The following is a 26,024-nucleotide window of genomic DNA, read 5'->3' as shown; positions in this document are numbered from 1 at the left end:
CTGTACTTGGCATGAATTGCTATATACATATATATATGTGTGTGTGTGCTTGTCAGTTGTTTTGCATGCTTGTTTCGAAATTGCAATTACTTTAATTACCAAACATTAGCGCATATTCTTCTCTTTTCTTCTTCTTTTTTTCGTTGATCACATTAAGAGCTATATGTCATGTGTGAATGCTGTCAGAAGTTGTGGCATGCCTCTTGTGTGGCACATGTGTTGCCACACTGTGTCAGATTATGTCATGAATACGTTAAGCATTTGCCACTTTGACAGCCGCCGTTGGCGTTGGGCCAAAACTTTAAATTCTCTTTTGACATTCATTGGGAGGCAGGCCTATGGCAAAGTTTAGCCACTTCTGTTTCTGCTTGTCCTGCGCATGCCACCCAGTTGCGTACCCCTCCCCCGCCCACCCGTCGATTGCAGTGCAACACAATTTGACAAGTTGAGCGTAACTACGCCAAATACTGCCTGACAGCGAAAATATTTTAACAACTTCGATTTTCCACGACTTGCTGGCAAGCCTGAATGACTGACTAACTGAAGGCTCCTGTCTTTACCTGCCTGTTGGCCCTTCTATCGCTGCTATTGACTGACGAAAATCAAATGTGATAATATTTTATAGCACATATTTGGCCATGTTTTTGGCTTGATTTCTGTCTGCTCGTGCGCAACTAATTCGGTAATCAATTACAGTTATTTTCGCATGCACGCAGACATTGAATTTCTATAAGTCTTGATGTGATTACACACACACACACACACATACACACATGTGTACATATTTTTTAAAATTTTATTTTTTTTGCTTGATCGCACAGCGAGAATTATGCGACCTGTTGTGCGGCATGAAGGCAGCCAATTTACCAGGCGTATGTGCAATATTTGCGTGCACCCTATAATTTTTGGGGTATTTCGATTACAGTAGACATTTTGAATATATCTATAAATAAAGCAACTTGACTGAGTCGTCTAATATCTCATATAAAAATTCCTGCATTCCGCATTTTTCAATTAATTTCTTTAATGGCATCTCTTACAAATATTTTTTAAAACTGGATTAATTAAAAAACCACTGAAATATATGCATCAGAAATATTATCAATCTTATTTAATCAGCCCACATAATTAATATATTAATTCTATAAATATTATTAAATAATAATTATATTATTAATAAATTGGCATAGTTTATGAATGCTGCTAAATTTTAAAAATTGAGATAAATAATATGAATCATATTTGGTCAACCCATATACAAATTATATTTTCAAGATTTTTTGAATAAATAATATTATACTTTTTAAATAAGAATATGTGTACTGAATAAAATAGACTTCATTTATACATTTTTGTAAAATTTGTACTATTGTTAGCTTAAACTGCTGCTGAACTATATTTCTTATTATTATTTATTTTAAAATTTTGTTTTTGTTTGCTAAGACATTTACTGGAAAGTTTTAGTTTCATTTCTACTAAAATATGTTTTTTAAATGCCTTAATTTTTTTTAACAAATTAAAAAAAAAAAAAAACTTTTTCAATATCTCTATGTTAAATGAATGAGTATAAAAATACATAATTAAGTACATTTATTGACTATATAAAGCCAAAGACAGAGGCCCTACAATACATGGCCTTTGACTAAAGCGCATTTAGACCCGTTCTGAACATATTGAATGTTTCTTCTTATTCTGCGACTCGAATTATGGCTCAAACAGTTCACTTACCGCTCCCACTCGTCGACATGCCTGCTGCGTAGTATATAATATTCGTGTCGCGACATTCAAATGAAAAATGATTGCCTGCTGTGACTTTTATTTTGTGGCCGCACAATTCACAATTCACGTGGGGTAGTTTATGTGGAAATGCCTTTAAAGTGTGGGTGGCTGCATGCGTTGTATAAATAAAATTACACATACGCCCTCGTTGACGTAGAAAAAAGACTAAATAATGTTTGCTTAAAGTCAAGCCCAATCGCAACGACCCGCAGAGACTGGCCCTCATGGCTGCCTGACCTACCGCAACTGCCGCAGACAATAGCAACAGCAATAGCAACAGCCACACAAACAAACAAACTATGCTTAATTGCAAAGAGGTTCTGGGACCTCCAGCCTGACTCTCGGCAAGTCAAGTAAATGTCTCAATAAACTGCAAAAGTTGCCTCGGCGCACCGCTTGGGAGCACGACTTAACCTCAATTTTGATTAACAATGTCTGGCAATGAAGCTGTCAACGTGCGGCTACAACGTACAACCGATCCTGAGCCCAAACTCCTCAAGCCATCCCATCCCATCCCATCCCTTGGGGCAACTGCAAGACCTACTCAGCCAGGTCGTGTCTATGCGAGCGCACAGCGAGCCTGAAAAATGAGCACAATTTGTTTGTTGGTTTCCCAGCTGTGGCAGTGACTGTGGCTTGCAGTCACTTGGGCCGACCTCGAGTTCGCATCAGTTAAAGCGCAAGCATATATTTTATTTGTGTACATTATTCATTTGCTAATAACATGTTTATGGGTAAACGTTTGACGCTGCCACTTCTGAAATTGAGATGTTGGCTTCTGTGCCGCCTGCTCCACTTTCAGCTGCATTATGTACTGCTCCAGCTGACTGGGCATATTTTGTCGCAAATTTATTGTGGGCGTGGCTGCGGCCGTATCCATGCGTCGTTTGGCAAGCAAACGCTGACGCAGTTCCCGAATGCCAAAGGCGGGCACCTCAATGCACAGAAAATAGACCAGCTCCATGCCGCTAATGAGCGAACAGCCCAGAAAGAGGCCGGCAATGCCTCCAAAGCTAACTGAAATTGAAATAGAATAAGAGATGTATTGATTGAGGCAATGTCAATGTCAAATAATGAATTTGATGTACTATGTATATATTGCTGACAAATTTATAATTGATTGGTTTATTTAAATAATTTAACTCGACTCGTATTTGACTTGAATTAATTGGAAACTGTTGGCAATGATTTTTTCAAATGCTTTTAAGCAAATAAATATTGCTTTAAATTGTTAGCTTATATCTTATATCATTTGCAAATATTTAATATATAAATTTAGGGATACTATAATAAAAAATAAAAAATTATGTGTAATATGCAATATAAATTAAATGATATATATATGAAGATTTTTATGACTTTATTTATTTATCAAATAAAAAAATAAAAGAAAATAAAATAATATTAATAACTTTAGTTAATTTTATTTTAGCATCAAAATAATTATTATATAATAAAAGTTATATTATATATAATAATCATTTTCATCTTTATTAATTTTTTTAATTATTTGTTTTTATAATATTTTCTTTGTTCTTATTATACTATTTTGAATTTTTTAAATTAATATCAATTTTCTCTTAAGCTCAATTTAACTTGCTATCTTTAGTTAATTTAAGATGAACATTAAAATAAGTATAAAAAAAATTTTGTTTTCTATTAAATAAAAAAAAATGCTATAAATAAATATTTGTATGTCGATGCGTTAAACTAATTTTTATTGATAAATAACTAAATTTATTAAAAAAAATGTGAAGCCATTACTCATTGAGTAGATGAAAAAATTCATTAGAAAATAAAAACTATTAGTCATTGCTGGATATATAATTAAGTTCATTAGAAAATAGAAACTGCTATTCATAAAAAAGGAACCAAATCAAAGATATAAAAAATGTCCAATGGGTCACTCAGTCATTTCGATTTCGATTTGTTTCGCTTTTTGCGTCTGCTTGTGATTGTGATTCTGTGACATTTACTAACCCATTAAGTCGACCCAGCCAAATACCAAACTGGTGCGGTAGACCATCATGGTCTCGAAGCGGAAGTGCACATCCAAGTCCACATATGATGAATTGCCAAGCACTTCCGGCGGCAGAAAAGACGGACGCACATCGTTGATGTAGTTCAGCGAGTAACAGTTGCGAAAGCATTTGCAGACCATGCCCTCATAATTGCTGCGCACGAAACGCTCCTCGCCCGGCTGATACGAATAGAGTAGCCTATCTATATATGAGTGTGTGTGTGTTTGTGTGTGTATGAAATTAGAAGTGACCCTTGGCAGAGTAAAAGTTTGGCATGTTTGCTACGCACCATTGTGCTCCGCCAGGCAATTAAAATCCTGGGCGCGACAGGAGCGATACTGCCCTGCAAATGGACCACAATTTCAAGTGTGACTGTCGGTCAAGTCGAACGTGCTTACCCGGCGGAAAAAGCAAGTCCATTGTGCAATTGCAGTAGCGCACCAAGTACTCCTGATGGCACTCCGATTGGCAATTCTCAATCATGTAAATGTAGCCCAGCAGTGACTTGAAGTCGCGGCTATTGCGCTCGTTCTGCAATAAAAATGCAAAATTTAAAGGGTCAATGAAAAAAAAAAAATAAATTTTATTAATATATGTAAAATATATATGTGATAATAAGTTTGATAAGTTGGTTTTCATTCCACAAAGAACGAAAATGTGGAGTGTTGTTAAAGTGTGTAGGATGGGAAATTATTTGATTCCATTTGACTAAATGTTAAAATAGAAAGAATGTTTTCTGAATCAGTTTGAATTTTCAAAAAAGACTCTCTCAATGTGAGAATATCTACGATTTGAGAATACATTTGGCTTGAGTGGACAACAAATTATATAAATTCAAAGAAAATTTTGGTTACAGTAAACCTAATTCTAGGTGAATAAAACAGCTAGAAATGAACATGAAAAACTAACAAACCCTCATCTCATTATTATAATTATATGAATATTACAGAAATCATAAACAGCTGCTTTGTATCTCATAAAATGAGTCTATAAGTGAATGAATAAGTAAAAATCATATGATTTTACATCAGTCAGGAATAATGACATTATGAGTAAATATAAAACATAAAACATAAAATTCCGAACAAATCAACCAACCAAAACAATTAATCCCAATCTATTTACATAAACATTTAACCGTTAACATATTCCCTAATTCCGTATAAAGAGAGCATAAGAAATTCACTTACTCAGCCGAACACTCCCAACTTAAACGACCTTTGTTACTTACATAATAATCACTTGCCCTGTCAGTCAGATCTACAGTTCATTGTGAACATTATTTCCAATGAACTATCATTACACATGTATCATTATATGAGCCTCAGTGACATCAACATTTTACCTATTACCAGTCCTACATAGATATTTCCATGTAATATTTTGTATATACTTCACTTTCATATTTTCTTTCAACTATTCTGTGCAACAGTGCTTCAAATAAAATCCACATGTTAAAATTGCCTACACAAAATTAGTTAGTTGACTAGTCGTACTACAATCTAAATGAATGATAATTTGATATTCTAGTATATAAGAGAAATAGAGAGACCTTCATCTCTATTAAAAATTCATTTTCATATCGAATTTCCTGCAACAGTGTGTGAAATAAAATGAACAACAGGAAATGGCAACAGGAAACATTGAAAACTAACATCAAACACACATTGGCGCTGATCAGAGCTGACGGAACGTGTTTCGTTGTCGTAAAAGTAAATTGTCGGCTCGATTTCGAGCGTGGTTTCCGTGTCGGCGGGTATACGAAATGGATCCTTGTGCCAGACATAGGGTTCCGTGACCATGACATCGATGGCCTTTTCATTAACACGGCCCGGCCAGTGCTTGTCCGGCTGTATGAGCACACGCACAAAGAGGGCGCTCATGGGTCCGGCGGAACCGGTGCGCCAGGGCCACAAGGGATCCAGCAGTTGCATGCGTTTGCCCTCAACGGTTTCCAGTGAATTGAAGGCCCAGCAGAGGCCGTTCTTGCTGCGTCGCTTGGAGAAGATCTCACAGCAATCGTGCGGGAATTTCCGCCACTTGCAGTCGGTCAATAATTCATCGCACTTCCAGGTCATGAAGTCGACGACGTGGCTGAAGTTGATGTGGCTCAGCTGATGCGTTGGCTCGTTGCGTAGCTGCTCAAAGGACTCAAAGTGGCCAAAGGACATGGCATCAAAGCTACTGACGATGCGCTCAAACAGCTTCAGCTGCGCCACATCGCTGACATTGGCCATAAAACGCTGCTTGGCCAGGGGCAAACGCTGCCAATTCAGGCGATTGTGATTGCATATGGTGATGACCGGAAATGCAATACGATAGACCGGATAACGCGTGCTATCCACAACAGTTTGAAAGTTGCCATCGTTGTAGCGCTGCGACAGTATCAGGCACACATAGACGGCGCCCAGAAATGCCGAAATGAATGTGCACAGCCAGACGAAGCGTTCGGAGCGGCTGGCCTGTGCTGCCAGCAGCTTGTCCAGTCCATGGATCGTGGTGCGCTTGCCAAAGCGCATGGCCAGCTGCCAGGCGGCCTGGCCCAGCTGACGGAGCACTGCATTGCGGGCGGGCGGCAAAGAGCGCGGCTGCACTTGCAATGAACGCGCCGGCGGTAAATATGCCAATGTCATGGCTGGTTAACAACTGAATCAGTTGCAAGCGCATTTCCAGTCTTTTATAGCTCTGCGTGCAGGAATGGTCTTTGGGATAATTAGATACTTGGCAATGTCGTGTCCACTAACGTGTTAAACGCCTATTAAACGTGCTCTCCACCAGGGTCAAGTCAGACAAAGCGATTGCCGCCCTAAGGTCCCAAGTGACCTGACATGATTTGCATCAATGTATTTTCTATACACGTCAATACTCACATAAATACATATGTATGTGCATGTCTATAGGTCAAAATGTCCAGCTAATTGGACAAACTTTTTGTCAACCGAATCGATTGCAATCAATGCCAAATGATTTGCAAACAGAGATAAACGAAAGATTTGTTTAACTAAATAAGAATGATTTACGTATGCTCTTTCCGGCAAAAAGGATATGTAAGCTGAGAAAAAATTTAAAGAATTTATATAACAAGGATTCATGAGTGGTAATAAATGAATTTCATTTCATTTCACTTAACAAATTGAAATCTGAAAGTCAACTCTAGCATGATTAAGCCAGCTCAAGCTGGTTATTCCAACACTATATCACTGCTGTTAGGCCCTTGCTCGTGAGGGAAGAGTAATCAGCTTTAGTTGGAAATGAGCGAAAACTACGATATAAAAGACTTGACCTACTGACATTCCAAACTCACAACATGTTCATCAACCAAGTGAGAAAAGTGAAGCGGAATCGAACGCGGATAGCTGCCTGGAAGCAGCAACAGCAGCGGAAGTCGAACTGTGAGCCGGAATGGATAGACCTAATCAGACGTTATTCGATTGGCTCGCATATACATGGCTTCTATCAGCTCTTTTGGCCCACGATGCGACGGCGCATGCGGTGAGTGTATTGAACTAGGCAAATTCTCTCATGCAACAACAACAACAACTGCTCTGTTCTGGTGCTCAGTTTGCTGTGGAGCCTGGCGCTGCTTTGTGCCCTAATCGTGCTCATCTATGTTACGTATCTGCTGGCAGAGCGACATCAGCGCAAACAGTTTCATACGATCGTCGATGATTCGCATTGGCCCATTGTGAACATTGCCTTCCCAGCGATTCTGGTGTGCAACAAGAATCACTTGAACTGGTCCCGTTTGCCGGAGATCAGAGAACGCTATAACATCAGCGATGCAGAGCTGCCTTTGGTGGAGAGAGCGCTAACGGCATTTGATGCCGTCACGACATCGCATCTGGATGTCTTTGAGAGTCTGCGGGAAGAGCCCCTAGAAACGCTCAATCATCTAAACTTCACACAGATCGTGATTGAGATGGCTTGGCGCTGTGATGAAATGTTCAGAGAGTGCAGCTGGCATACGATGGCTCAGAATTGCTGCGAGCTCTTTCGGCCACGACGGCTGCCCCAAGGTCCCTGCTTCGCGTTCAACGAGCTGGAGAAGCGACCGAGCGCAGAGACGGGCTTGGGGACGGGCATAAGTTTTCGTGTGATGCTGAATGCGGACAGGCATGCGCCGGCCAATAGAGAGTCGAAGGGTTTTGTGGTGCGTATAGCCGAGAGCACCTCGACAACTTTTAACGCCTTGAACCAGATCTAATATCCATAACAAATCCTATCCTATATTCGCTTAGCTGGATGTTGTGGAACCAGGTGTTTGGACCGGCTTTCCCAGGAATGTGCCCCCTCATGCGGACCTCAACATCGGCCTCAGTGCTGTCTACCATTTCTACGATAGCGGCACATATTCACTGGACAGCAATCAACGGGAGTGCCTGATGGACTACGAACAGGATAGCAAACAGTTTCTCACACTGTTGGGCTTTAAGTATATGCTGGAGAATTGCCAGGCCGAGTGCCAGCAGCACTACATGCTGAGCTATTGCAATTGCACACTGGATCTGTTCTATCCGCCCTCGAATCATGTTGCCTGCAAGCTGAAGGATCTGCCCTGCCTAGCGGCACACAATCATCTACTGCAGAACTTCGAGCAGCCCGGCGAAAAGTCCTTTGTGGCCCAAAAAGAAGCTGGACTCATCTGCGATTGCCTATACAACTGCAAGTCTCTGACGCTGCTAACCGATATGCGCCAAAGTGTTTTTCTGCCATGGAAAGCGGACAATGGCAGCCATAATTCCTATTTAGAATCGAAAAATCGTTCGATTTTCGTCACTTTCTATTATGACAAGGGAGTTATTCTGGTCTACAAAACTAGCCTCATATATAGCTGGATCGATTTGATTGGTAAACGAACCCTAAACTAAAATTATTATGATATATGTATATATTTTTCAATAGCCTTTACTTTCAGTTTCTTTCGGTGCTATTTTTCAACTTTGTTTAGGCTGTTCGATTATTAGTCTGCTTGAGCTTTGCTTTTTTGGGCTGTTCGATGTGCCACGTTTTTTCTGGACGCACTATGAATCAAGGCGCATTGGTTAAGATTGTTTAATAAATACGAAATAAGAGCCGGTGCTATCCTCTTGTGTATGCTATGCATTTCATTTCTGTTTATTGCAAGTAGTTCATGGTCTGGTGCATACTGTAGAGCTCTGGACTTGGCTTGACATATGCAAAGCATTTGCTGCCAAATGTCTTTTGTTCTTTCACATCATTCTCTGGGGCAAAATTTATATTTGCTGTAAGTCCTTATATATTTTATATGTGAGCTCGAGCGGACTATTGCTAAAGCTTTCGGCCAAAGCTTTCATTCAAGGATGTAAAGTGAAAGTTTAAAGCACGTGCAAGCAGTTCACGTTGCAAGCAGTGCTTCGAAAAGCTTAGTATTTCGTAGGAATCTGGAATATGAAACATCGAAATAAGGACAAGGAAAAAAATAGAATCCTCTGACATAGAGTCTATTGGGGCATCATAGAATGCCGAATGTGAAATATAGAAATCGCAAATGTAGAATAGAATGTAGAACATAAATATAGAACATAGTCATAGAACATAGTCATAGAACATAGTCATTATATTTGTATTTGATTATAGCAAAATCAAAAAACATAGCCCTAACTTAAGCAGTTCAATTTAAAAACTTGGTTTCTCTACTGTCCGCTTGACGAGTATGGCGTCCCAAATAAATAAAAAATAATTCTTTTTCAGATCCACAGAATGGTTTTTATAAGAATAATAATACTTAAATTTCCATATATATATATATATATATTTTTTTTTTTTTAATATTCTTTCTGTCTTCCGTGGAAAAGTCTTTGACTATGTAGTAAATATAGTTTTTATTATTTATTAGTCCAAAAGACTTAAAGTACTCTGAATAAAAAAGTACCTTTCACCTTATCATTGGTTACTTCCAAAAAGTAATCCCCAATTCTAAACAATTTATAGCACCTGATATAAGTGAGAACTGATTAGCAGCAGATATATAAGACACCCGTAAGGTACACCCTGGCCAACAGTCTTCGATCTGTTATGAATCAGTATTTACTATGCATTCTTCGAAGAAACTTATTGCTTGTGCGCTAATTGTTGCCCAGTTGGTGGGCTTAATTCAGTGCGGAATCTACGACTACACGGATAAGTGGGTCCTATCCGACAAGTCGAAGCCTTTCCCGGAAAACGCCGTCCTGGGTGGCTAAGATTCATACGGCTATGAGAACTTCGTGGGACGAGTGGTTTACTCGAGCTCAGTGCTGCCAGCGCGTGTTAGGGCCGAAACTGGATACGCTACATATAATACCGAATCAGTTGCAAATCAGGCCACCTCATACGAGCTGTTGGTGTCCAATGAGACGGTCAGCTATGACTGGGTGCGCAGCTTCGATGGATTCTTGGAGAGGAATGCTGTGTCTGTGGGCACAAGTGTTACAAACGAGCGCGTCTACATCTGCCGTGGCCGAACTGATGGTGGAATTTTCATTGGCACCCTGTATCTGGACCAAAAGAAGTGCAGTATAAAGTATGAGAATTTGCCGCTAAGACAGCTGACCAAATATGAGGTACTAGTCCGCAAAACTACACCAGAAATATACAGAGCATTCCAGATCAAAGCAACTAATGTCGTTGACCAAGAAATGTTTTGAATTGTAACAGTAATATATTAAAGATATACATATATTCCGATATATGTAATTTGAAGGCAAATTTAAAACAGTTTACTTTTTTTTACAACGATGACTTTTAATTCCTATGAAAATAAATAATTAAATCAGGTGGAAATGTTGCAATCAAGATCGCTTTGAGCTCGGAATTAATCAAATAAAATAATTAAAAATTCAATGAAGAATATTTTCTAATTTATTCAGCTGTAGAGGAGCTAAAAGTTAGATGTATCTGCAAACTGTTCTTATTGTGATCCCAGTTGATTGTAGTTACCGCAGCTGAATGTTCCACTCAATAATGATCCAGTAAATCTTAAAATCAAATGTTCTTTTTTTTTATAAATAAATATATTATATTTTATTTTATTGAATTTTTTTCTTATATGTATATATTATACTATTTCTATTTACTTATTAACTAATTTTATTAAGAATTTCACCTTATTATGGTTATTATAAACAAAGTGTAAAAAGATTAAACCTATTGTCTAATGGCTCAAATAGTTGTCAGAATATAATAGTTTATACTATTTACTTATAAATACATAAAGTATATACATTCATATATAAATATATATAGATATATATTTATATACTTACTTGTACATGGCATATGCTATATATTTTGTAGTAGATTAAGAAAGCCTGCCCAAATATAGATATCCTCAACTCTCGTTTAAGTTGTTTTTTAACGGTTTATTGACTGGCCGCGGGCTGTGACTTAACTGCTGCAATGTCGTCCTAATAAGCAGCATCCGGACACCGTTACGTGGGTCTTGGGGGCTTCAGTTGTTCTATACATGAATATATACATACACACATACACACATATACAGACAGACAGACATCTACCATGCAGCTACAGCTGCTCTGTGGCCGTGCGCCTTGTCGAAATTACGCTCATAAACGTGACTTGACATAATAATCTCTGACTGGAGCTGTGAGTGCGGCCGCTGGCTTTGTCTTTTGGCTTCTTCTGCCTTTGTTGCTCACGTATATACATTTATGTGTACATACATACATATTTCTTTGTATATACATATAGATTCCTTTTCAGTTTTCGTTTTTTTTTTTTTTTTTGTCAAAGGTGGCGTTAATTTTTTGCCGCCTTTTGTTGTATTTTCTTTTAATTTTTTTGTTTTGCTTTTGTTGTCTTTGCGGGGTCAAGCTTTCTTTAGTTTTTTGTTGTATTTTTGCGGGTGAGCAGCCGGTTGGCTAATATTGCAAAAATTTCATTAGTTTTACAAACAAGCAAACAAACAAAGCAAGAAACAAATATTTGCGCTTGCATTTTTTAGCAGTTTAGTGCCAGTTGTTGCTGTTCACTTTTTTTTTTTTTTGTAATTCTCGTTGTTGTTGTTGCTGTTGGCGAGTGCTACGTTTTTATCTAAAATACAAAAAAAAGGCACCGCCAGCTGGGATAATGGACAGGTTCAGGTGAAGCCAAGGGTCGCCAGGGAGCTAGCGTAAATAAATAAATGGCAAAGCAGAAAGTTAAAACTAATATCGAAACATCGAATCCTACATACACTTAACAAGTTGTAGCATATAAATATTTAAAAAGCAACGTAAATATAAAAATTCTCCGACTCTTAACTTTATGTTATGTATTTTATAATATTTGGTTCAAGAAAAGCAACGGCTTATACGAAAAATATATAAGTAATAAACTAAGAAATCTTTGAAAATACAAATGAATTTGAGAAAACTACACCAAATATAAAATATATTTTTTATATATATTTTTTATTTTATTTTAACAAAAATGCTTGGGTAAGAAAACTTTTGATTAATAACAATAATGTATTTAAAAACAAAACTACAAAAAATATTGTAGAATTGAATTTTTAAACCTAATATTCAAATTTCGTATGTTTATCGTTTTATCTTAAGTAAAAAAAATTTAAAAAAATAAAAATTAAAAAATTGCTAAACAAAAATCTAAAATTTTAAAATCAGTCAAAAAAAAAAATTAAATAATATATAAGAAATAATATTAAAATTAAAAATAATAATTATTTTGAAACGAACAGCATGTCTTTGGCCTAAAGAACCCTGCGTTTTCATATACCCTCATTTAAAGCACAAGAATACAAGTGACGCGTGCGATTTTTTCAAAATTGCTTTGGCTTTTTAATTGAAAAGTGTAATGGAGCGGGAGTTAAAGTATAGTAAACTATAGTATAGTATGGAATAGTGTTATGCATACACGCTAAATTGCTTGCATACAAACGCATACAGTAGAACATTTTACACACCCTCGTATATCATATTTGGTTTCTCGCTAATTTGGTACTTTAAAATGCATAACGTCTATCCATGTGTGCCGCATGGTTATTTTTGCTTTTATATTCATATATAGTATATAATATATATATATTAATTTTTTTTCTGTTGACCCATGTGTGTGAAATGCTCTCATGACTTCACAATAACTAAACAGACGACCCGTTTCGGGGTAATTAGTTGTCTCTCTTGTCCTTTGCCGCCATATGCCCGCGAGCCAAGGAAAATGGCGCAGAGTCATCTGAGTAGGGGCGTGAAATGTGGCTTGCCCAGTTTGCTTGATACCCTTTAATATGTTCAAGTGTCTATATAGGTTATCTTGTTTAAGGTGGTATATACAAAGTATTTTTTAAACGGATTTAATATAAAAGTTATATTGATTATGAATACCCATGGATCAGTCAGGACTGCTATAAATGAAGGAATAAAAAGTGGTTCCTTAAATTTCTTTTCATTTCTTCCTTATACTTAAGCTCTACAAAATTCTGAAGCCTATCATTTATTATTTTTTATTTTAATATGCTTTTATTTTATTTATTTATTTATTTTTTTTTTTTTGCCATTTTCTATTATTCTTTGTAGTCATTAAGTATCTCTTAGTCAGTTTTCAGTTTTTCGAGTTATTTTTCTTTTTCTTTGGACATTGTGATTTTTATTATATTACCGCTGGTCTCAGGTAAGCTGGCTATTTCGACTGCTTCGAGAAGTTCGCCTGTGGATAAAAATAAAAATAATGTGAAAATTTAAATTTAGAAAATAATTCATGAATTCGTATTATTGCATAATAATATAAGTATAAGTATATATAAAAAATAATGAATAACATATTACTAAAATACCTTAAAAAAAAAAAAGCATGAGTCTGTCTGTAATAAATATTATTTATTATAATTAATTTTCAATATTATATTTATGTTGATACAAGCTTTGTGCTGGGAGCCCCATTTTCTGTAGTATATGCAAAATTCTACTCAATTTTATTTAAAGGTAAAGCATTACGTGAAAGCTAAGAGTTGGTCAAGTGTCCCATTTGCCCCTTATCACCTAGGTACATAAATTATAACGATGAGGTTACTTTGTAATCAGCAAATTAAGTTTATAGCCGCTGGCATATTAAATATATATATATATATATATATATATATATATATATATATATATATATATGTATATGTGTATGTATATAATAAACAAGGCAAACCCGAAATGAAAAGTAAACTTGACGCCCACATTTTTTGTGGTTGTTGCTGTTGCCTTAGCTGTTGAGCAGGAAATGTGAGCAAATTTAAAGCATTCCATTTGGCACTGACAGCAGCGCAAACAATACACAAATCAGTCATTAAATTGTGCTGCCATTTTGCTTTGGATAATCGAAATTTTAATGCAATGCCCGCGATATTTGTTTGCACTGGGCCAAAATGGGCCACCTTATACGGGGAGCACCCCCACTCCGCATCCCCCATCCCTCTTCCCTCATCCCTCACTTCTTGCTTGCTGCCATTGTCGGGTTGTCGGCGCCATCTAAATTTGCGGCCTGTCGTGGTTTAGCCGGCATTGTTTTTGGCACACACTCACGCCCACGCCCACACACACACACACACACACACACACACACACACTAAAAAAGCAAGCAAGAATTTCGTGGTGCACACTGTGGCTCTGTGCGTGTGTGTGTGTGTGCCCGTAGCCGGTAACCGACACATGCGGTAATTTACCTAATTTTCGAGTGTTACACCCACAGATCCTCCTCCTTGTTGTTGTTGGCTGCGCCAATAGAGCTGATTGGATTTCCGCGTTTGCTTCGGCGACTCTTGCGCGTAAAACGCGATTTTATCGAATGCGCCTTTCAGTGTGTTAACGCATTTTAATATCAAACATTGTCAGAGCTTTCTCCAGCCACACAATAACGCTGGCTTCCCAACGATTTCTTTGTAATGTTTCACAGCGCAGCCAACATTTTGTGGGCATAACGAAAGTTCGTCTAAACTTGACAACGATTCGCTTTGAGTACGCAAGTTTTCATTATGCATTTTACATGAGATCTACCACCAACAGCAGCAGCCCCATCAGCAGCAACAGCTTTGTACATTCGTTAATGATGCTCCTTTGAGGCCTTAGCATTACTTTTTTTTTTTTTGGCGATTTGTGGTGGTTGCTTCTAAGGGCGGAAAGCCATGATGGGATTTGCTAGATAACTTCCTGGCTTATTAACATTTTCCCATGTATATTTAAAGGTCAGCTGCGAGTCAGCTGATAGGTGCGTTTGATAGTTTAATAGGCTTGTTTGGCGACCCTTATCAATACTTAAGTCTCCTAAATCTTACAATGAGCAAAAGTATTGGCAACGTATAAGAAGCGAGCATATTAGACTGTTTATTAGATTTGTTAAATTATTTTTGTAAATATTGCAACTCAAAGATTTTTAAATCATATAATATAATTTTATTTTTTTCTAAATATAAATATATATCTAAATATATATATATATATATATATATATATATATATATATATATTTTTTTTTTTTAATCCTTTTTTTTTAAGTTTTAAGCATAGGCAAACAACAGCAAATATATGAAGGTAAAATTATTAATTTAGGAATTTATATGAATTGGAAGTATTAAGAAAAGAACTTTTTACAATTTATATTGCTAAATTTTCATATAAAAAAATATATTGAAAACGTTCGGAAATAGAAAATTTATATACAAGTTCAAATATTCAACATTTTTAATTTAAATTCTTCAAATAAAATATTTTAAAATTAATGGAGATATGAGACAAATATCATTCAAGTAAAATTCTTTTAAAGTACAGATTACCATTTAATTTTCAATTTTCATTATCACTAAATTTCATTTGGAATTTATGCATATATAGTTTAAGAATCGATAGAGTATTTGATAGTCTAAGTAGCATACGTTATGTTGATCTTAAATCGTTTAATATACATCAGAATAAGTCAGTTCAATTAATATGATGCAAAAAGAAAAAAACGCAAGAGATCCGAGGTGTCAAAATGTCAGGCCAACTGATTTTCATTTGGGTTTATTTTTTGGTATTTATTTATTTTACTTTTTTTTTGGGTCAATTTGGGTCTACTCAGCCGTCGATGTGTTTGCAAAATACATACATACATATGTATATCGGTTGAGTATGGGAGCTGCAACATATGCTGGCGGGGCGCACCTGCCAGACCCAAATCCGAGCTCGCTGACACGCTTGCCGGAGCTGTTTTAATAAGACACGGATTATCGCCTGGCATTATTTCAATCACATACCAAGTGTCGAGTATTTAGCAGACAACAAACACGCGCCAAGCTCAACGACCACGCGTGCTCTCTCACTCTCTCTCCCCGTCTGTCCCTCTCGTTCACATGCTCGTACCATGTCTTCGTCGTTCCACTGTCAGGCGGTAGAGCTGCTAAAAAGCCAATAAAAATACTTTGTTTGACAAATAAAAGCCGCAGTGAGAGCTTTGGCGATAAAAATTTTGTAGATAGCGCCCAGTTGGTTGCAAAGGGGCATCGGGACAGCTGTTAGCTGTTAGCTGTTGGCTCTTGGCTGTTGGCGAATGCCTTCTTTACTAACTGTCACATAAAGCCACATGTGTAGGTGTCAATGTGTTAGTGTGTGTGCTTGTGTGCATGTCGAGCAGCTTCTTCGCATCGTTTGACTTTACGAGCCGTAGTGGAAATGTCCTGACCATCTTGTCTGCCAGAGTCCCAGTTTACACTCTATAGCAGTTGGGTATTTTCGTCTGTGTCTGGCATTAGCTAAAGCTGACCGCATGTAATTTATTTTATATATATTTTATGTAGACACATCTAAATTAATTGCAAGGAAACTCAAAAATATACTTTTCAGCATAACTTGAGCCTAAGTATTATAGATAATTTGTACATTTCTATTTCTGAATTCGTTTATTTGCATATTACTAGATATTTTTTTAATTTTGCCTACAAAAATCTAATTTTGTCCTGTTTATTAATTTTTATGCATGAGCTATAAAGAATTTGTATTCTCATTGATAGTATTAGATTTTCAAACTAAAAATGAATTCTCTGACTTTAAGTAAATAACCCAGAAGTAAAATAAATAAATGAAAAATAAATTAAGTATAAAAGCTAAAATAAATTGACTAAAGCTAACGAATTAAAAAGAAATTCATTATAAAAACTATACTAAATTGAATTTGTATGACCTCGCCATTAAAAATTTCGCATACATTTTAAAATAAATAATAATATACAGTATTTGAGCATCGAGTTGGCTCGCCTTTTATAGTTTCTCGGGTTTTCTATTTGATTTTCTTAATGTTGACTTCCACTGAGTAGTCGTTGTTATTGAAAATCAGAATGACAGCGACAGCACAAATGGCCAAAAACAATAACAACATGCTATGCCATATATGTACATATGTTGTTAGTTCCTTTCGACGGTCAATGTTTGACAATAATCAACGGCGACGTCGGTGTCGCGACGTCACATCTCATATGTTTGCCAAAATGAGCAGACGTCCGTTGTGTTGTTGCCTGTTAACCTGGCTTTAAAATCAGCTGATGGCGACATCACTTCATCTCATCGTCATCATCACCATCACCATCATCATCATCATCATCATCATCATCATCACAGCAATGTCTGCGTGACTTGGCGCTGCGCTGTCAGATTTTCAATTCGTTGGGCAGGAGGCATTGCACTATGGGTCAAAAGCCCGTTTTTTTGGAATTAATTAATAACTTTTGAACTAGTCAAGATAATTAAATTGGTTTTTTTGCATTTGACTTTCGTTCGCATCACTCGTTTTTGGTGAAAAAATGGGTGTGGTACCGCCTCTCTTTCATATTATTAGCTGTCATAACTTTTTTGCTTTTTAAGATATTTACACCAAATTCACATATTAGATGTGTTTTCATGTTTTAAAGATCCTGTAAAAAAATTATCAAAATCGGTTAACTATATCATATAGTTTTTGTATGTAGAAGTTGACAAAAATTTTTTTCAAGGAATAAAAGGTTATATTTTATGATTTTAAGCACAAATAACATTAAAATATATATCTTTTATTGTTAATCATCGTATTCTTCATTATCTGAAGCTAGCATGCCATACACCTCAAAATTTTAAAAGTCCTGCCTTTCGGAAATGCCTTTTTCCTCTTCCTCGTCTGCGACGAGGTTAGTTGCTGAAAAATTAAATTGCGTAAAAAGTGCGCAAAAGTGCATGTTGAACTTATAGGTGTTAGTTCAGAATTGAATACTCTATAAAATGAGCGTAGTTTCATTGCTACAAAGTGCTACAAACGCAAGTTTTCTCTTATCAAAGACAAAAAATTTTTTTTTTAATGATGTCAAAGACAGTTTTTTGACTTACTTAAAACTTCACATCACATACAGATTTTGGACAACACAAACACGTAAACATAAAAAACAAGCCCAATTCCGTATTTTCCACCAAAAATTTTAAATTAATTGTCATTATTTTGATTTCAATTGGCGATTGAAATTCATAGAAAGTTTTTTACAAAATGATAATGTGCGTGTCATGCATAACAGCTCTGTTTAACAGCAGTTTAGTTAGCAGATCGCGCCTCTGTTAAAATTCTGAGTATGTAACATTTACATATAGGGTATTCTTAATGGATTGGCATTAAAATTTTGTAAATTTTTTAAACTTGAAAATAAGACTTTTTTCCAAAAAATCGGGCTTTTGACCCATAGTGCATTGGCGAAACTAATTAAAATTGTCTGGCCTGATATTTTTTGGGCGGCACTGAAAATGTGTTAAGCGCGCTATAACAATACGAAATTGTTGCCTACTTTTTGGCGCAGCCTGCAAATTGCAATTAAAGATGACAACAAGCGCTGCAGCTGCTGCTCTCAAGCACGTTTCGGACTTCAAATGCTCGTTAAGCATTGCGTGTGGCCGCTATTTGTTCATATGCTGCAATTATGTGAACTCACACACACACACAAACATACGCAGAGTCATTCGCACACATTGATTTTGGCAACATTATTAATCCACTGACCAGTGCATATAAACGTCAACATTAAATGCCCTTCCTGCTGCTTTAACGTATTTAATTGCAATTGCTACACACACACACTTACATAGAAATTGCTTATAGGAAGAGCCATCCACTAACTAACTTTCGCTTGCCTGCCGCTTGAGTGCAGTATTCTTCAATAAATTGTTGCAAATATTTTTGAATTGGCCAAATATTTGCCAGCATTTGAGCATATTTTTGTTTGTGTGTTTGTTTGCTTGATTGCCTGTTTGCTATAAGCGCTGTCTGCAGTCGGCCGGCCACAGCTGCTGGTTTCTATATACAAACATATATGTGTATATAGTTGTCAAAGGGATTTTCAACTTGTGTCACAAGAGGTTTTAAACAACTGTCATGCGAAATGTCAGCTAAATATTATTTTCTCTTGTCGGTAGATCAACTGTTAACGGACTATGAGAATCAGTGTATAGCATTCATATATAGATAAGTCATAAAATAAAAGCCATTTGGGATGCTGCACTTGGGAAACGTTTAGACATAAGAGATATTCTTCAGGCAGATCTCAGTCAATTTTAGAATTTTATGTAAATTTAATAAGGTTGCATCTGACAGGCATCGAGCTGCTTGATTTCATAAATATTTTTTTTTTTTTAGTTTTTTATATTTTATTTAACAAGTTTTTTGTTAGCTCTTTTGGCATTTTTTTTTTTTTTTTTTTTTTTTTATATTTTGTACTCTGGGGAATGTTCACTAAATCTGAGATGATTATACATAAAATTCATTAAACATACATATATTGAAAATAATTATTATATACAATATTTATAATATTTATGAGTGTCATTTTCTTTGACTTCGCAGTTTTAGTTCTGGCTAATAAATTTGGTTGATGACCCAGACGTTAAAAATATTTCGTTTCATCTCATTTACCATGAAACATCACAAATTCGCCTCAATAAACTCTAATATTGCTCAAATTGTTTCGCCGTAAATTGCGAAAGCGTACTTTCAGGAATGGTAATGGAATGCACTTCTATATTGCGTCTGTGCTGTACGGGGAGAACTTATTTCTAATGGAAGACTTCTCTTTCTTTTGGCTGGCATTTACCTTAGCACCAGTATTACCCAGCATTATCGTTTAAGGCGCATTCCTTCCATAGACCTTAGCTGTGCAGTGTTATTCTTGTAGAGCAGTGAGCTGTGTTATAAAATATAGTCGGCTTTGCTTTTGCCCCATTGCTTACCTACTGTAAGCTCACCGACGAACATTTCCGCCATGTAGACCTCTTCTTATATTTTTGGCAGCTTTTCACATTTTTCATTAGAATATAAATATGAATTAAGCTACATAAGTTAATCCACTTCAAAACAAACTCACTCTACAAAGTAATGCCCAGTCATCTACACAGAAGTGTCAATATTTTGGGTTATAAATCGATGGTAAGCAGCTTATAAAATATTCCATTTGTATAAACAGATTATGCTTTCACTTTATTTAAATATTGCAAAATTACCAAGTGTTTGTTATTTATGTATTTACATATTATTTTTCTTTTAGTCTAGTTTAGCTATTTAGCTAGCTTATAATCTCCCACATGAAGACTTATATAATATATATTCGACTGAGCTTTACCGTAAACTCGTCTGGTCACGTGATATTTCTTATCTATTCAAGAATGTTTTGACCACAGCACATTCTGCTGTTGAATATTGAAAAATAAAAAAAAAAATGAAATAAAAAAAAAAAAATAAAAATTACTGTGTATTTTGATGAACTTTTGTGCATATAGTCGACATGGCTAATTTAATGGTTCGCCTCTTGTTGTTTATTTACAAAATAAACTTTTCAAGTGGACTGTGAAATTTGGCACGTGTGTCGGTTTGCTTCTGTTTGCATATGCGAATCTGAACAAATGTGTACATTCATGTGGTCATTCTTTTAAAGGCATAACAATGAAGCCGCTTACAATAACAGACAATCGCTCCGACAGCTGCTGGCAGTTAGGTAAACAAATCAACAACAACAACAATAACAACAAGAAGAACAATGACAACAACGACAACAAAGCCAAACAACAACAATACAATAGCAACAGTGTAAAAACATTTTAAATCGCTGCAAACATCCAAACGTTAACAAACACCATGGCAAACCACAAAAATGGCTCTGTGTTTGTGTGTGTGTGTGTGTGTCGCCGTTGACTTTTTGGCATTTTTAGCGAGAGCAAAAAAAGAGCGTATCCAAAACATATATATACAAACTGGAGCTGAATCTGGAATATCTGGATCTGAGTGTTGAGCCACACTGGACAACAGTGCCAAATAATACTGGGGAGAGCGAACGATGTCACGGACTCTTGGAACGTGCGAATTTAGCCGCAGATTCTGTTAGTTCTGCACTGATTGCTACTGTTGCTGTAATACCCTGTACAAATGATTGAGATGGGGTAGATTGACTGATTGCATAGGTATGTTATAGACGCCGAAGTATGCTGAAATTGTATAGTGTTCATTATTTATGTATTTATTTATACTTTTCATTGCTGATATTAATTTTGAATATTAAATCTTATATATTATAATTTGCTTGAGTCTATCAATTAATCAATTAAAATTTTTATAATTAAATGCCAGTGATTTAGTTAATCTCGATTTTATTTTAATTTCGAATCTTTTATATATGCATAATAATTTCTAATAAATATGAATATAGTAGATTAACTTAAGTCTTAATTTTAATCTGTAATATATGCATAAATTTAGTCGAATTCGATTCTTACAGGACTGACTAAAGTCTTAGTTCTATGTATGTATTTATTCTAATCTCTATCTTTTATTTATTTTAAATTCTAATAAATAAAGTACTATAGTCGAATTAGATTCCCATAGCGGTACATACATTATGCTAATATATACGCACACTACAGGGTATTTCGTCATCGCCCATCGCCACAACTGCCAAAGCTTTTTGCGCATTTTATTTGGAAACATTGCGACAAATGCCTGTGGGCGAAAGGGGAAGAAAAGAATAGAATGCTGACTTCATGTGGGTAAATTATGAGACTAGGTTATCTCGGTGCCCACTTAATGGAACTGAACGTTGCGATTGCACAAATTGTGAATTATGTCTATAGTATTTATATACATAAATGCCTATATACATGCTTGTATGTGTGCCGCAAATAAATTTATAAAAATTGAGCAAATGAAAAAAGTTTTGAAAGCAGCCGAAATCGGTATTTATAAATATAATAATATTAATAAAATGATCGAAAATTAATTAAAGATGAATATACATAAATACAAATATAAATAACAAGTATAATTAATGTTATTATATGAATAAATAATAATAATAATATAATCTATAATGTATACCGTAAATTTATTAAAAATAAAGTGTACCATATAAAGAAATATAAAATAATAAATACTATTAATAAATGCATATATGCATATAAAAATAAAAAATATAATTAATATTATTAAATGCGCTCTTAAATTATTGTAACTCTTTATAAAAATTTTTGCCCATTTCTGCTCGAGCAATATTTTGACAGTTCGCTGATAAAATTATAAAATTGCAAAAAAAAAATATATATATATGAAAATAAATATATATATATATATATATGTAAAATAAAACCGGAATAAAATGAAATTTGGGATACAGCGAAATCGGGCAATCGTGGCGCACGTGTCTCGCTGGCAGAATATAACGATTTGGGTCCGCACGGCAACAGCGCCACACGTGACGGGGAAAACCGTAACGTTCAAATTTCCGGATCGCCCGAATGACCGGGCAAGCGGGCGGCGTGCCCAGCTCTCATTGGCCAGTGCCCAGTGCTGAGTACCTGGTGCCCAGTTGGTGAGGTCAGCAGCTGCAGTGGCTCTGGCAGGGGTGCGGCTGGCTAAACGCAATTCATAGCATTTATTGCGTCACTCGTGAACACGTGAAATGCGCTCTAAGCTGTTTAAAATTAAACTTAATTATTAAACGATTCAGAGCAGCCGCCAAGCTAATTTGACTTACATGAATGAATGAAATTTCTCACTGATAACACATACACACACACACACAAGTATGAAACACAACCCAACCCGCGCCGCGGGCAGCGCTCAAATCGCGCATTGAATATCAATTTGTGTGGTCGCGCGAGTTGGCGGCGAGTCGAGGAAACCGCAAACTCAGCAAGCTAAGTATTCGATCCGGCGACCATACAAACTGCCGACTAGGCACATACATATTTATAAATACCTAGAGCGAAACAAGCATGCACACATACATACATATGTATGTGTATTAATGTATGCATGTATGTATTGTGTTGTAGTGCCAAGACGGCCAGAGAATACGAGACAGTCGCATAAATGCGCATAAACCATTCGAAACCGCCTATTACCGGGCACATCAATTATATAATCATCTTGGCTATGCTCTCAAATTGCCAAATCGTTGCATATTGCTTCATTTGTAATTGCTGTGATTAGCCGTGCAATTAGTGTTTACAATTTAGCAGTAATTGAAGATTTTCATTTGAGACGTTTCTAATTCGAAAAATCTATATTTTCAATATATATTTTCAATATGAATTTCATATTTAAAATGAAAATTAAATATTCGAATTTGAGATCTGGCGAATATTTTAAGTTTTTATGTTGAACCTTATCAACAACTATTTATTGTTGTATTCCACTTTCAAATTAAAATAAAGTTTATATGTAATATATTTATAAAAATATATAAACCACATTTAAGAAGTCAGTTTCGCATTAATACAATTTTATTTCTAATTTTCTTAGTTCATTTATAAATATATTTTATAAGTTTTTTGCTGCAGCTTCAGTAAAATGTCATTAAATTATTATTTTTTCTTGATTATTTCCAAATTTATTTTGATGATTAAAAAAATTCTTATGGAAAAAACACAATTTTTATTTAAATTTAAACGTAAAATTATAAATCAGTAATGTAATGTAATGTTTCTTAGACTAGACAAATCAGCTCTTTATATGTATGTATATGTATATTATATATAGATATATTATTATATATGCACTGCAATAAGATTTTCATTTCATGTATATTTTATTTTAATTCGATTGAGCTTTATATCTAACATAAAATTTGTAAAACAATTCGTATATAAATATTGTAATTTTGATAATTAGAATTTATGCTTTAATGCTGCTCTGAGAACATTTACAAAAATGTTTATTTATTCTTTTATTGTATTCAATTCAATTGATTCAATTGATATCAAAAAACAATATAGGCAAATTTCTAAGAAATCAATTCTCATTTCTGCAGTCAATTTATATGACTGCAAACCGTCAACTGCTCAATTAATTTTGTAAATTTTTAATGGAGTCAGTTGTCAATCTGTGGTTAGCTGTAGAGCATGTGGCTTGCGGTCTACCACTAGCTTAATTAACGATCAAGGCAGCAGCTGTCCTAAACAGAGTTGGCTTTCATTGGCCAGTGGTTTTTGGTAACGCTTTTGCTGTACTCGACATGCAGAGCACGTGCAAATCTTCTGGCTTGGGGTATCTTGTTAATAGAGTATTAATGCGAGCGCCAATTGCGGTTGCCGGGTAACGGGGTGGTCCATTGTATGGTATGAGTAATATACATGCACATACATACGTACATATGTATGTAGGTACATGCCACAGCGACCTTCAACAAGTTGCCAACTGAAAAGTCGTCGTCGCGTCGCGTCGCTTCGGCTGCTGCGCAGGAAGCGCGTTAATTAGCAAATAAATAAAAAGCGTGCCGGCAAACAAGACACGCACATTGCGCATATGTGAATGTACATATGTGTGTGTGTGAGAGAGTATGCCATGCTGATACAGAAATATGTATACACATGTATATGTACATTTGCTGTTGCTGTATCTGCTCAGCCTCTGTTTTAGCATCGCTGCTGCTCCTGCGGCTGCTGCTACTCCTGCTGCTGTTGCCGTGCCAGTGGCTTTTGCTGATTTCAATGCATGACGACGGCAATGTGAAAATTCTTAATGCTGCCACTGCATTTCATATTTCCCATTGGTAGTTTTTCATCTGCCCTGCAAGTTGTTGCGTTTGAGGTCGCTGGGCTCTGACATTGCCTATACAACTATACAAAATTGATTTCATTTTAATTTTGCAATTAAATTAAATGGCAATTTCATTTGTTTTTGTAAACTCATTTCATTTACGTTTCAAATTTCTAAATTGGTTTTAAATAATGCGTAGCTGATTAAATTTTGCAATTCACTTTATATTACAAAATTTTGCATATATATAAATATATAGTTGTATATATTATAGTATATATATATGTTATATTTTATTATTATTATTATTATTATTATTATTATTATTATTATTAATATTGTATTATTATTATATTTTATTTTATATGTATTTAGATATGTTCTTTATTTTATATAAATTCTTTAAATTGTTCTATATCCTAGATTTTCTTAAATTTAAATAAATTTATTTATCAATGAAGAGATATTTATTTATAATTTAATTTTTTTTTAAATCTTGTATTTTTTATACACTGATATAACCTGGTTGGGCAGTACATCCCCTCCCCCCACCCCATCCCTTTTTGAAGTGTGCTATCTGTTTTAAATGAATTGGCAAATCAACAATTTTGGTTGACCTTTTTTTAATTGATTGATTTTATCTAAATTTAATTTCTAACTTCCTCAATCGGTCTTAAAAATAAAGCATAAATGATTGACATGCATGCTAAATACACGAAACGAATCACGCCGCTATTATGGACAACCTCGTTACGCCCCTGATCAGCCAAGATCTGAAACAATTAGAAAGTGTATTCTAAAGTAAGTCTGTTATTATTTAAAGAAATAAATTGTTATCACAACTAAATTTCTTATAACTGCAAGTCACAATAGCTTAAATAATAATCCAAATAATATTATCATTCGTAGCCCATTTCAAAGTTCATATAGTCTAAGGTTTTACTAGTTGCCAAGCTGCAGAATTTTCTTTGGTTTTTTCTGCCTCCCTCGCTTGTAGGCGCAGTTGAGTATTCAGCTGGCTTTCGACTTTTCCCCGCTTTCACGTTGTGCACGTAATTGAAAATTAACTTGTCTCGCTGACTGCAAACTACCTTTGCTTGTTTCCTTGCCTCCTTGTGCCTGGCTGCTAGGCTGTCAAGGATTTCTTTGGCCAGATGCGTGCTGCATATTGATGTGACGCCGAGGCTTGCATAGATAGCTATGGGAAGTGAGACGATAGAT

The 26,024-nt window shown here is 35.4% G+C and overlaps 3 protein-coding genes and 1 pseudogene across 3 annotated transcripts in view; 3 read left to right on the top strand and 1 right to left on the bottom strand.

The window, feature by feature from the left end:
- LOC6576672 overlaps nucleotides 1–26,024 on the top strand; it is a 47,445-nt gene that overhangs the window by 8,810 nt on the left and 12,611 nt on the right. The window lies entirely within an intron of this gene.
- Nucleotides 2,489–6,433, bottom strand: LOC6576675 (pickpocket protein 19). Its single transcript, XM_002002627.1, has 5 exons — nucleotides 5,456–6,433; nucleotides 4,199–4,331; nucleotides 4,090–4,143; nucleotides 3,760–4,002; nucleotides 2,489–2,796 (listed from the first exon to the last, which is right to left on the bottom strand). Exons 1-5 carry the CDS (start codon nucleotides 6,431–6,433, stop codon nucleotides 2,489–2,491), a joined length of 1,716 nt encoding a protein of 571 aa, XP_002002663.1.
- On the top strand, nucleotides 7,108–8,846 carry LOC6576674 (pickpocket protein 19). The gene is made up of 4 exons (XM_002002626.3): nucleotides 7,108–7,292; nucleotides 7,362–7,950; nucleotides 8,039–8,648; nucleotides 8,716–8,846. Exons 1-4 carry the CDS (start codon nucleotides 7,108–7,110, stop codon nucleotides 8,844–8,846), a joined length of 1,515 nt encoding a protein of 504 aa, XP_002002662.2.
- Nucleotides 9,854–10,515, top strand: LOC26527870 (annotated as a pseudogene).

Source organism: Drosophila mojavensis, unplaced genomic scaffold (assembly GCF_018153725.1).
Source record: "Drosophila mojavensis isolate 15081-1352.22 unplaced genomic scaffold, ASM1815372v1 contig_36, whole genome shotgun sequence".
Lineage (NCBI taxonomy): Eukaryota > Metazoa > Arthropoda > Insecta > Diptera > Drosophilidae > Drosophila > Drosophila mojavensis.
Note: the sequence above shows the minus strand (reverse complement) of the source record. Positions and strands in the feature narration are given on the sequence as shown.

Excerpts from the sequence above, each read along its gene's own strand:
- LOC6576675 (XM_002002627.1), bottom strand. The coding sequence starts at position 6,433 with ATGACATTGGCATATTTACCGCCGGCGCGTTCATTGCAAGTGCAGCCG. Across the intron at positions 4,332-5,455 it reads AGCGCCAATGTGTGTTTGAT|AACGAGCGCAATAGCCGCGA; the intron begins GTTAGTTTTCAA and ends TTTTTATTGCAG. Across the intron at positions 4,003-4,089 it reads TTGCCTGGCGGAGCACAATG|ATAGGCTACTCTATTCGTAT; the intron begins GTGCGTAGCAAA and ends ACTCATATATAG.
- LOC6576674 (XM_002002626.3), top strand. The coding sequence starts at position 7,108 with ATGTTCATCAACCAAGTGAGAAAAGTGAAGCGGAATCGAACGCGGATA. Across the intron at positions 7,293-7,361 it reads ACGATGCGACGGCGCATGCG|TTTGCTGTGGAGCCTGGCGC; the intron begins GTGAGTGTATTG and ends TCTGGTGCTCAG. Across the intron at positions 8,649-8,715 it reads TAGCTGGATCGATTTGATTG|TTTCTTTCGGTGCTATTTTT; the intron begins GTAAACGAACCC and ends CTTTACTTTCAG.